This window comes from Lutra lutra, chromosome 16 (genome assembly GCF_902655055.1).
Source record: "Lutra lutra chromosome 16, mLutLut1.2, whole genome shotgun sequence".
In the NCBI taxonomy this organism is placed as follows: domain Eukaryota; kingdom Metazoa; phylum Chordata; class Mammalia; order Carnivora; family Mustelidae; genus Lutra; species Lutra lutra.
In genome coordinates, this window is record NC_062293.1 from 1,008,415 (window position 1) to 1,019,681 (window position 11,267).

Genomic DNA, 11,267 nt, shown 5'->3' on the forward strand with positions numbered 1-11,267 from the left:
TATTTTATGGTTATATTAGCTGTTCTGGAAAAATCACAAGCAGGTGCATCAGGTCAGATGACCCCTACCGTTCCACAGCTAGAGGGGCTGTGTGTGTTCGCTGAGAACACTGTCCACGAGAGGCCCCGCGGCTGCTGAGACCCTGGGAAGACAGCAGGAAATGGAGACGTGGAATCGTGAACTGGGGACAACATTCCACGCAGACGGCCGCCTCCTGTGCTCTGGACGCTCCCTGTCACAGTTCTCCCCACAGACTCCCTGGTTTTCCTGCCAAGAGCATCTCACAGAGTCTAACCAGAGGGAAACAGACAGACAGTACAGGGGAGCAGGGGGAGGGGAGTAGAGACTATTCTGGAATGAAGGAAACTGAGAGACATGACAGATCGCGTCAAGGCATGATCCCAATCAGAGTCTGGGGCAAATGCTTCACAAGGTGCCGCGTGCAGGGCGCGCGGGGCTCAGTGCGTTGAGCGCCTGACACCCAAGCTCAGCTCGGGTCTTGATCTCACGGTCCTGAGTTCAGGGCCTGCAAGTCATAGCAAAATTAATTAATTAATTATTTAAAAGGTATAAAATGTATTTCAGGAATAGATGGAGAAAATTGAGTAAGAACCATGTATCAGGTGATCTTTCTTTTTTTTTTTAATTTATTTATTTGACAGAGAGACAGAGATCACAAGCAGGCAGTGAGGCAGGCAGAGAGAGGGGGAAGCAGGCTCCCTGATGAGCAGAGAGCCCGATGCGGGACTCGATCCCAGGACCCTGGGACCATGACCCGAGCCGAAGGCAGAGAGGCTTAACCCACTGAGCCACACAGGTGCCCTCATTCTTTTTTTTTTTTTTTAAAGATTTTATTTATTTATTATTTGAGAGCACCTGTGTGCACACGCACGTGTGAGAGAGAGAGAGAAGTGAGCACAAGCAGGGGGAGTGGCAGAGGGAGAAGCAGGCTCTCCACTGAGCAGGGAGCCTGATGCGGGACTCAATCCCTGGACCCCGGGATCATGACCTGAGCCAAAGGCAGATTTTACCGAGTGAGCCACCCAGGTGCCCCATCAGATGATCATTCTTAAATTTCCCAACTGTGGGGGTGCCTGGTGGCTCAGTCAGCCTGCCTTCAGCTGAGGTCATGATCTCGAAGTCCTGGGATAGAGCCCCCCCAACTTTGGATCCCTGCTCATCAGGAGCCTGCTTCTCCCTCTCCCTCTGCTGCTCCCCCTGCTTGTGCCTGCGCTCTCGCTCTCTCTCTGTCAAATAGATAAATAAATAAATAAATAAATAAATAAATAAAATTTATTTTTAAAAAATTTCCCAACTGTGGGAGAATGGCTTTATTCTTAGGAGGTGTCCATAGAAGTATCTTGTGGCAAATCATCATATTTGCAGAATTAACTCATATATTTTTTAAAGATTTTATAATTTATTCGTCAGAGCCCACAAGCAGGGGGAGCGGCAGGCAGAGGGAGAAGCAGCTCCCCGCACTGAGCAGGGGGTCCCAAGACCCCGGGATCATGACCTGAGCTGAAGGCAGACGCTTAACCACTGAGCCTCCCAGGCATCCCCAAAATTAATTAGTATTATTAATAATTAATGGTGTGGGGGAGAGAGAACACAAATAGGGCAAAATATTAATAGTTCTTGAATCCAGGGGCACAGGGGTGGCTCAATCGGTGAAGCATCTGCCTTTGGCTCAGGTTGTGATCGTATACTATTAATATTTCAGCTTGAAGAAGGGAGCCCTGGGGTTTTTTCTAGGAGTTATTTAAACTCAAGGAAAGACAAGTGACCCCTAAATGATAACTAAAATTCTGTGTCCTGGGGTCAGCCCCAACACCTCCAGGAGATCAGGCTGAGCGAGAGCCCCGAGCCCCGGGGACTCGGATGGCAGGGTCCTAAAACCGTCCCAGTCCCCCTGGCCTCCCTGAGAGCCTCCTCCCTCCTCACCAGGGCTGGTCCTGGAGGCCTCGGATCCCACCTTCCCTCTCTCTCTTCTCCCCCTCCCCCGCAGGCCCTGCCTCCAACTGACCGGTGCATCTGAGGCAAGGCAGGGCAGTGCCAGCAGCCAAGGGGTTAATGGTCCTGGCAGGGGCTTGGCAGCGGGATGCAGGGGTCAGATGACCCTCGGGGTTGGGGACAGACACACCAGGCTGCTATTCCAGGGCTCCAATCGTGACCACCTATTTATAGAGCCGGGGTGCTCGGCCCGCCCCGCGCAGGCAGCGGCAGTGGAGAGGCAGCCCTGCTGCAAAGTCAGGCGGAGTCAGCGTCATCGTCGCTGCTGCAGGCTGCCCGCACCTGTCCCAGCCACCACCGCAGAGAGAGGGGCCACAGAGACGCCAGGGCCCCAGGGGAACCGCACCAGGCAAGGACGAGGCCGGCCGGATGGGCAGCGCCATGGAGCCCCCCGGGGGGGGGTATCTGCACCTAGGCGCCGTGACATCCCCTGTGGGCACGGCCCGAGTCCTGCAGCTAGCCTTTGGCTGCACAACCTTCAGCCTGGTGGCCCACCGGGGAGGCTTCGCGGGCGTCCAGGGCACCTTCTGCATGGCTGCCTGGGGCTTCTGCTTCGCCCTCTCTGGCCTCGTGGTGGCCTGCGAGTTCACCCGGCTGCACAGCTGCCTGCACCTGTCCTGGGGCAACTTTACAGCGGCCTTCGCCATGCTAGCCACGCTGCTGTCCGCCACGGCTGCCGTCCTCTACCCCCTGTACTTCGCCCGGCTGCAGTGCCCCCCCGAGCCCGAGGGCTGCACGACCAGGGACTTCCGCCTGGCAGCCAGCGTCTTTGCGGGGCTCCTCTTCCTGGCCTATGCCGCGGAGGTAGCCCTGACCCGGGCCCGGCCGGGCCAGGTGGCCAGCTACATGGCCACGGTCTCGGGGCTCCTCAAGATCGTCCAGGCCTTCGTGGCCTGCATCATCTTTGGGGCCCTGGTCTACGACAGCCGCTATGGGCGCTACGTGGCCACCCAGTGGTGTGTGGCCGTCTACAGCCTGTGCTTCCTGGCCACGGTGGCTGTGGTGGCCCTGAGCGTGACGGGCCACACAGGGGGCCTGGGATGCCCCTTCGACCGTCTGGTGGTGGTGTACACCTTTCTAGCCGTGCTCCTCTACCTCAGCGCGGCTGTGATCTGGCCTGTCTTCTGTTTCGACCCCAAGTACGGGGAGCCCGGGCGGCCCCCCGACTGCCCCCGAGGCAGCTGCTCCTGGGACAGCCAGCTGGTGGTGGCCACCTTCACCTACGTCAACCTGCTCCTGTATATCGCTGACCTCGCCTACTCCCAGAGGATCCGCTTCGTGCCCAGCCTGTAGCTGCCCGCCCACCCATGGTCTCCAGGGGCTCCAGGCACCATGAGGGGGACCCAGGTGAACCAAGACCCCCAGGAAGCAAGCCAGAGGGAGGCAACCGGCGGAACCGCTCCCGGATTTCTGGCCAGGCTTGGGGGCGGGGGGGACGGGAGGCAGAGGGACAGAAGGCCCTGAGCAGGCCACAGGCAAGGGTCCTCCCCCAGGCAGCTCCCAGCCCTTCTCCCTGTCTCTTTGTCTCTCTCCCTGTGTATCTCTCTTATCTCTGTCTGTATCTCTCTCTCTGTCTCCCTCCATTTCCTGGCCCTCCCTGATGCAGTGCCACCCACCGTAACAAGAGAAGCTTTTGAACCAGGTGCTGTTGTGACCCACTTTATAGATGGGGACACAAAGGCTAGGGTTTTGGAGGCAGCCCCATGTGCCCATCAGCGTCTGGAGACCCTGTCCAGGCCGTGACCTAAGTAGAGTTGAAAAGGGGACAGTTCCCAGGGGTGTGGGATGGACAGCTGTCTCAACAGGGCGCTGCTGGGGGGCTCTGTGCCACCTCAAAGAGAAGGAACCAGGCATAGGGATCCCACCGTGCCCATCTCTGAGTGGCCGTAAGAAGAACAGGAATCACGGCCTGGTCATACGGGGCAGCTTCAGCAGGCCAGAGACAGTGCCGGGGACCTGCAGGGACCCTCAGAGGGCTGGCGGCACCCTCGAACGCAGAATGTGGGGAAGAAGCTGGGTTTCCACACCGGGAGGGAGTGCCCACCAGGCCCCCACCATCAGCCCCAGGGCAGCAGCTTCTGCAGTGCCCACTGTGGGCCCCCAGCAGGCAAGTCTGGGGTAGCCCTGACCCAGGGGGAGGGCCCAGCCTAGGGCAGCCACTGGGTCATAGAGCCCGGGCCCCGGACACCTCCATAGTACTCACAGGCCTGTGACCTCCGCTTGAGTATCCGTTCACCTGGCCGCTGATCACCAGAGCCCACAGGGGCTGTTACCCTCCTCAGTCCAGCCCGCTTCTCCTGCTCGAGAGCCCAGCCAGGGCCACCCCAGATCAAGCCGCTGGCTGCCCCTGAGTACAGCAGCCCCGTGGCCCATCCCTGGGGGCAGGAAATAAATGCTAATGTTTGCATCCTGTCTCTGGTGAGTATCTCTCTGCCCAGGGGGCAATGGCCAACTGCACCTCCTGGGCTATTCCCCCCAGTGTGAGTAGGGAGAAGGGACAAGATGGGACCTGACTGAGGGAGGAGGGGCTCTTGGGCTGAGGGTTGGCCTCCGCAGGGAGTAACAGGCATTGTCCTCTCCCTTGGTGGGCAATGAGGCTGGGGGAGATGAGGATGATGCCGAGCTTGTCTCCCTCCCTTGCCGTGGTGCTCAGTATCACCGGCACCCCACACTCCACAGGGGGTTGCAGGGTGGGGCGCGGGCCCAAGCAGCTCTTAGGCTTGGGTTCCAGGGGCTCCCTTGTGCAGACGTGATGCAGAGTGTGAGAGGGATGGCTCGCTTGCCTGATAGGGACCATGCACTCACAGGGGTTCTTGTCTGGAGGGGCGGGCGTCATTGGCTCAACAGCCAGTCCCCAACGGGACCAGTGTGTCCTGAGGTGTCCTGGCAGCCCTCACTGACTGAAGGAGAGCTGGGACCAGGGGGCACATCTCCTGGTGACAAAGGAGCATATGGGCCACGTCCTTCCTAGCTCACAGGGAGGCCTGCACCTCCACCAGTCTTCCTCCTTTTCTAGCCAAACTTCTGAAATAGCTCCCCGGTCTCCTCTTTGGCCGGTGGCCTTGTGCTCCCAGTGCTCCACCCACCCTAAATTTCAAAGGTCCGTGGGGGAGACAAAATGGGGGGCATCCAAGACTCAAGGTGAACATGGCAAAGCCCTCCAGGAGGCTTGCCTGGGGGTGTTCCTGCAGACAGCTACTCCCCAGGTCAGAGGACTTTTTCTTTTTGGAGGAGTGAGTTATTTGTTCTTATCAGTGAAAAACAGTACTTTTTGAAGGCAGGGGTTCTGTCCTTTGATTATGTCCAGTCAGGGAATACTCAGAGGGACTGCTGGGCTTTATGCCTATGGCTTGGAGTCTAGGCCGGTCCCCAGACAGTCCACTTTGGACAAGTGGCATGGGGTCAGGGGTAGATGCTGGTGGGCAAGAGTCTCGGGGGGCACTTGGGTCATGAGGTTTGGTGGGCATGGATCCTGGGAGTGCGACTGGAGAAGAGCCTCTTGCTGAGGCCTCTCCCTCAGAGTGAGAGCACTAAACATTCAGCTGCCCCCATGTGGGGAACGCCAGGAAATCTACCTTCCGTTCATGGTCACTCCCCATGGGTCTGATGGTGCTGGTGGCCACCACTGTGTCCACAAGAGCTCACAGCCCTGCTTCTGGAGCACAGACGTCAGGGTAATGCCAGATCAGGTCCGAGAACAGCTTGTCACCGTTGAGGATACAGAACTGAAAAAATAGAGCAGGTCACCTGTTCCCCTGGGGCAGGGCGGAGGTTGCCAATGACTATTACTTCTTACTTTGCCCTTAACACTTCTGCTGACTGGGACCCTGGACTATCCCAAAACCCAAAGGCAGACTCAACTTGTTCTCCAAATGCAAAACCCCCAGATTCCACATGGACACTGCTGACAAGATGTCGGGAGACGTGGGAGTGCTCCACTGGAGCTGGGGAACACTATAGGATCTCATCTTCTCTTTACTGGTTGGTCACTACTGGCCCCAAGCCCGTTTGGGGAGGCTTAGGCCTATGGCCTCCGTCATGCCGCAGCCCAGGGAAAGACCTGCAGAGAAAACCCCAGTTGGGAAAAAGAGGGTCTGGATCTCACGCGGGATCGACCTAGACCTCCCAGGTGCAACCCCCACCCCAACCCCGCCCACCGATTTTGAGATTCTATAAAGGCTTAGGCTATCCTCCCCAGTTTTCAAGCTTCGTGGTACAATAAATAAATTTTAAAGCTACAAAACACAGTATCAAGATAGTGCTACATTTTAAATGTTTCCATTTCGCAAATTGCTTCCAAGCCTCCCGCACGCTCGCACGCACGCGCACAAAGGAGCGGAGAAGCGAGGACACAGTGTGCGCTTCTCCAGTTCGCTCAAGGAACGGCGCGCCCGGGCCCCGCGGCTGAGGACCCCAGCCCGGCGTGTGCGGATCCGCCCGGCCCACTCCCAGGCCCCGCGCGGGGAGCCGCAGCCCCGGCGCGCTCAGGCCCCACGTGCCGTCTCGGGGTGCGGACCCGGGGCCGGAGCCGGGGACGCGGGGAGGCCGGGAGGCGGTGGGGCCGGAGGCGGTGGGGCCGGAGGCGTGGGGCGAGCGGATGATGCAACCGCCCCCCGGTTCCTCCCGCGCCCCTCGATTGGCCAGCGCCTGGCGGCCGCGCCTCCGATTCGCTGGAGCGGCGGGGGCGGGGCCGACGGGCTCCGGTGCCGCGTGGCGGGCGCGGCTCCGTGGCTCCCTGGCGTTCCGCGCGGTCGGTGGGTGAGTGGGCGCCCAGCAGGGGTCGGGCGCGGGCGCGCGCGGGGCAGGGGGAGACGCGCCTGCGCGCCCCAGCTAGGGCCTGGGGTGGGCGTGGGGCCCGGACGTGGAGGGCGTCCGGGCTCCGAGCCGTCGCCCCCCGCGGCTCTCCAGCTCCGGAGGCCGGCCCGCCGCTCGCCGCTCGCCGCGTCCTCTGTCCGGGGCCGTCGGAAGTGTCCGGGCGGGGGGACGGGAGCCGCCGCCGTCGCAGCCGGCGCGCGGCCTCGTACAAACTTGGGCCGGCTGCGCTGGCGGTGGGAGCTGGGGGCGGGGTGGATGGGCGCGGGCCAGCGGCCGAGGGGCCGGGCCTGGCACCGCCCGCCCAACTTCTTGCTCTGGGTCCTGCCCCATCTCGTCCCGTAGTTGCCCCTGCAGGGCCGGTGCCCGCCGGGAGGGCTGTGGGCGGCGCTTCCGACAACATGAGCGTGGGCTTCATCGGAGCTGGCCAGCTGGCCTTTGCCTTGGCCAGGGGCTTCACAGCAGCAGGTAGGCCCTGCAGCCGGGACGCCGTGGGCTGGGGAGCGGTGGGCCATTACCCTTCCACCGGCTTGGGGGTGAAAGGACGGGTCTGGAAAACTTGCTTTGAGTTCTGGGGGAGATGGCAGCCTTGGGGTGGTTGGGGGTGGGGCAGGAGTTGCTGTCTTACTCTGGGAGTGGGATTTCCACTTTCCTTCCTGTGAACGTGAAGAGGGGAGGACAGGATAGACCTTGAGGAAGGATCTCTGTTACCCGCAGGCATCGTGGCTGCCCACAAGATCATGGCCAGCTCACCAGACATGGACCTAGCCACGGTTTCTGCCCTCAGGGTAGGTGCAGGGTGGACAGGGACGGGGAGGTGGTCCCTGAAGGGGCTAAGTCACTGTGTCTGGGGAGAGCATGTGATAGCCTTGACCCTGAGGGCCCCAGGTGTAAAGGTCCTAGTGAGAGACACTATGGGACCACCACCCCCCTTCCCAGGAGAGAAGGGCCCTGGGCGGTAGCACCCCACAGACCTGCCTGCTGGCCTGCTGGTAGCTGCCCTTGCTCAGCTCCTGGGACCTGGGGACAGGCACATGTGCAGCTGGTGGGGAGGGTGTGCTGGACTGGAATGGGGTTCCCCAAACGGAGCCTCCACAGGGACAGTGGGAGCCCAGCAGATGGGACCACAGAGTTGGGGCCAGGTCGGACCCATCTGGGGACTGCATACAGGTTTGGTTTGCCACAGCTGAGTTAGGGCTCCTGACCTCAAGCTGGGAGCCCGCGCACCCATAATGCCACTCACCCCTGGAGGCCTGCCGCCCATGATGGGGTGCATCAGGGCTGTGGCGTGGGTACTCATCCGTTTTCTGTTTCCAAAAGGGTCATATACCAGCGCAGAGAGCTTGGGCTTCAGGGTGGGAAGGGTGACTGGGGGCTGTCAGAGCTCCGTGTCCTGAGCCCCTACCCAGACTGTCCCCGTTCTCAGCAACCTCTGTCCTCTTCTATGCCCGGGGCTCTCAGCTTGGGGAGGGTACGAGGGGGCCCAGCCAGCCACGTTGGCAGGCTGAGCCCCCGTTGGCGCTCCCTGCAGAAGATGGGAGTGAACCTGACTCCCCACAACAAGGAGACTGTGAGGCACAGTGACGTGCTCTTCCTGGCCGTCAAGCCGCACATCATCCCCTTTATCCTGGACGAGATTGGTGCTGACATGGAGGGTCGGCACATCGTGGTGTCCTGCGCCGCTGGGGTCACCATCCGCTCCATCGAGAAGGTGAGCATTGTGGGTGCAGGCCGGTGGGGTCTGAGAAGGGGGTAGAAGCATGCTCTGCGCTGTGTTTGGGAGCTCTGGCTGAGAAATGGCCGGTTGGCCTTGCCCTCAGTGAGAAGCCGGGAAGTGCTTGGTTGGGCGAGTGCGTTCCCTGAGGCCAAGCACACCCTGCTGGGCAAGGGGCCACTCAGATACACAGCCACTCTCCCCTCCAGAAACTGATGGCATTCCAGCCGGCCCCCAAAGTTATCCGCTGCATGACCAATACCCCGGTTGTGGTGCGGGAGGGGGCCACTGTGTACGCCACGGGCACCCACGCCCAGGTGGAGGATGGCCGGCTCCTGGAGCAGCTGATGGGTAGCGTGGGCTTCTGCACGGAGGTGGAGGAGGACCTGATCGATGCCGTCACCGGGCTCAGCGGCAGCGGCCCAGCCTACGTGAGGACTGGGGCTGGGCGGCCACGGGTGGTGGTGGACCGTTCCCAGGACCTGGGGCACATCCTCCTTCCTCCTCCCTGCCCTGGCTGCTGTGGGCAGAGCTGCCAAACAACACCAACACCTGGAGGAGGAGGAGGAGGAGGAGGAAGGGCCTGGAGCAATGGCTTAGGTGCCTTCTCCCTGCAGGCATTCACAGCCCTGGAGGCCCTGGCAGATGGGGGTGTGAAAATGGGGCTGCCCAGGCGCCTGGCAATCCGCCTCGGAGCCCAGGCTCTGCTGGTCAGTGCTTTTCTCGATGCTTTGCTGAGGGCTGCTCCTTGCCGGGCCTGACGCTGTTGTGGTGGGCGGACAGGGGAGAATCAGCGGGTGCTGGGGACATGGCCTGCAGGCAGGAGAGGTGCCCTGCAGCGGTCAGCGGCTCTCTCCCGTGCAGGGGGCCTCCAAGATGCTGCTGGACTCGGAACAGCACCCAGGCCAGCTGAGGGACAACGTCTGCTCTCCCGGCGGGGCCACCATCCACGCCTTGCACGTCCTGGAGAGTGGGGGCTTCCGCTCCCTCCTCATCAATGCTGTGGAGGCCTCCTGCGTCCGCACACGGTGGGCCCCCTGAGGCTGCCTGCTCCTGGCTGCACGTCCCGGCCTGCCAGAGCCCTCACGTGTTCTGCTCAGCCTTTCCCCAAGCACACATTTACTGAGGCCTGGCAGCAGCGCCCAAGGGTCATGGCTGGTAGTACCCAGGCACCCGTTGTCCTGTGGAGACGGGCTGCCCTCCGGGACCGTGCAGCGCTCCCCGCGGGGGGTCACCACTTGAGCCTGCAGACCAGGGTGACCCTCCAGGCTGGGGAGGCAGGCCAGTGGGAACCAGAGGGATCTCCTGGGGCCCAGGTCACACCCTTCTCCCACCCACCCACTTCTGGTGAGACTTGGCAGGTCAGCCGGAAGGGCACTCCGCTGTGCGTTTGCATCAGCGGGGTGACACCAGTGGGGTGACGGCAGAAAGGAAATCAAAGAGGAGGGACAGCAGGATGTGGGGACTTGGCTTGGAGCTCAGGTCTGCAGGATGAACAGGCATGTCTCTCACATCCCTGCCCGCCCCCCAGTGAAGCCCAGAATGTCTCTGAGTGCCACGACCTGACGGCGAGGCTGGGAGGCAGTGCTACCCTCTGGCCCCAACCTTCAGGGGATACGGACAAGGCACATGGCCCCTGCTTGGGGCAAGGATGGGTTCAGGGGCTGAGGGGCTGCTAGTAGGTTTGGTGACCCTGAGCTGATCTGAGTCAGTAGGAGGCAGGCAGCTGGCCGTCTGGGGGCAGGGGCCTGGCCTAGGGAGCTGAGATGGGAGACAGTACGGCAGCACCCAGGCCGTCGGGGGCTTCCTCTTCCCTGGTGAACAGTTGGGCGCAGGACGGAGGCACGGCCTGGAGCTAACCTTCCTCGCTGCCTCCCCAGGGAGCTGCAGTCCGTGGCCGACCAGGAGAAGGTCTCGCCAGCATCCATCAAAAAGACCGTCATGGACAAGGTGAAGCTGGAGTCCTGTGTGGGGCACTCCCAGAGCCCTTCTGGCCACTCCACGCCGTTCCCCCAAAGCCTGGCCCCAGCGGGCAAGGAGAGCTGAGGTGGCCAGCACGCTCGCCAGGCTGCTCTCTGCCTCCTCCTCCCTGCTGGGCTTGGCACCCCTGTGCTGGCTGTCTTTAGCCCCAGGCCACACAGGGTGTCCCCACAGCAGCCCACTGCCTGCCACTCGGGTCAGTTCAGGTCAGCAGGGGTTGTAACCAGGGAGGGGCTGTGTCGCTTCCCAGCGGGAAGTTGTGTGGTCACTAAGTGCTTCCTGGCCCAGAACAGATGGATTCTCCGACCTCAGTGTCCCCCTTCCTCCGCCCCCAGACCCGGTCGGGACCTCTTCTGGAGTTCAGGAGGCCTGGGGGCCTAAACTCCCCATGGTCAGCTGACTTGGGGCTTGACCCCTTCCTGAGTACAAAGGTCAAGGTTCCCCCCTGCACCCCCACTCCCAACCAAGGCCCAGCCGAGGAGGGAACCCCGTCCCACCCCTGCCCCTTCTCCAGTCTCTACTTGGGGTGATGCCTCTTCATTGTGAGAAGGACCAGAGGGTCTCAAGTGTCCCGAGTCCAGCAGCCAGGACCACAGCTGCAAGTCCCCTGAATCGCCATTCGGCATTTGAGAACAGGGCTCCTTGGATAGTCCCAGATTCTGAGATCTGTGTGTCTCGGTCCCCGCCGAGCTTACAGAGTCTGTCCCTTCTCAACATTTTGGGTGAAATACATTGGTTTCCAACCTGG

At 61.5% G+C, this 11,267-nt stretch overlaps 2 protein-coding genes across 7 annotated transcripts; both read left to right on the forward strand.

Moving 5' to 3' along the window:
• The first annotated feature begins 2,182 nt into the window (after nt 1-2,182).
• On the forward strand, nt 2,183-4,425 carry MYADML2 (myeloid associated differentiation marker like 2). Its single transcript, XM_047709232.1, has one exon. It carries the CDS (start codon nt 2,383-2,385, stop codon nt 3,304-3,306), a length of 924 nt encoding a protein of 307 aa, XP_047565188.1. The 5' UTR covers nt 2,183-2,382; the 3' UTR covers nt 3,307-4,425.
• Nucleotides 4,426-7,159: 2,734 nt separating this feature from the next.
• Nucleotides 7,160-11,267, forward strand: PYCR1 (pyrroline-5-carboxylate reductase 1). 6 transcript variants are annotated; one of them, XM_047709226.1, is made up of 7 exons: nt 7,160-7,293; nt 7,543-7,613; nt 8,255-8,536; nt 8,749-8,970; nt 9,157-9,249; nt 9,404-9,567; nt 10,420-11,267. In XM_047709226.1, the coding sequence occupies exons 1-7, from the start codon at nt 7,227-7,229 to the stop codon at nt 10,583-10,585; spliced, it is 1,065 nt and encodes a 354-aa protein (XP_047565182.1). In that variant the 5' UTR covers nt 7,160-7,226; the 3' UTR covers nt 10,586-11,267. The 6 variants fall into 6 exon arrangements, with proteins under 6 accessions (XP_047565182.1, XP_047565185.1, XP_047565183.1 ...); XM_047709229.1 differs by having other exon boundaries at nt 8,357-8,536; XM_047709224.1 differs by having other exon boundaries at nt 7,177-7,293; nt 8,252-8,536.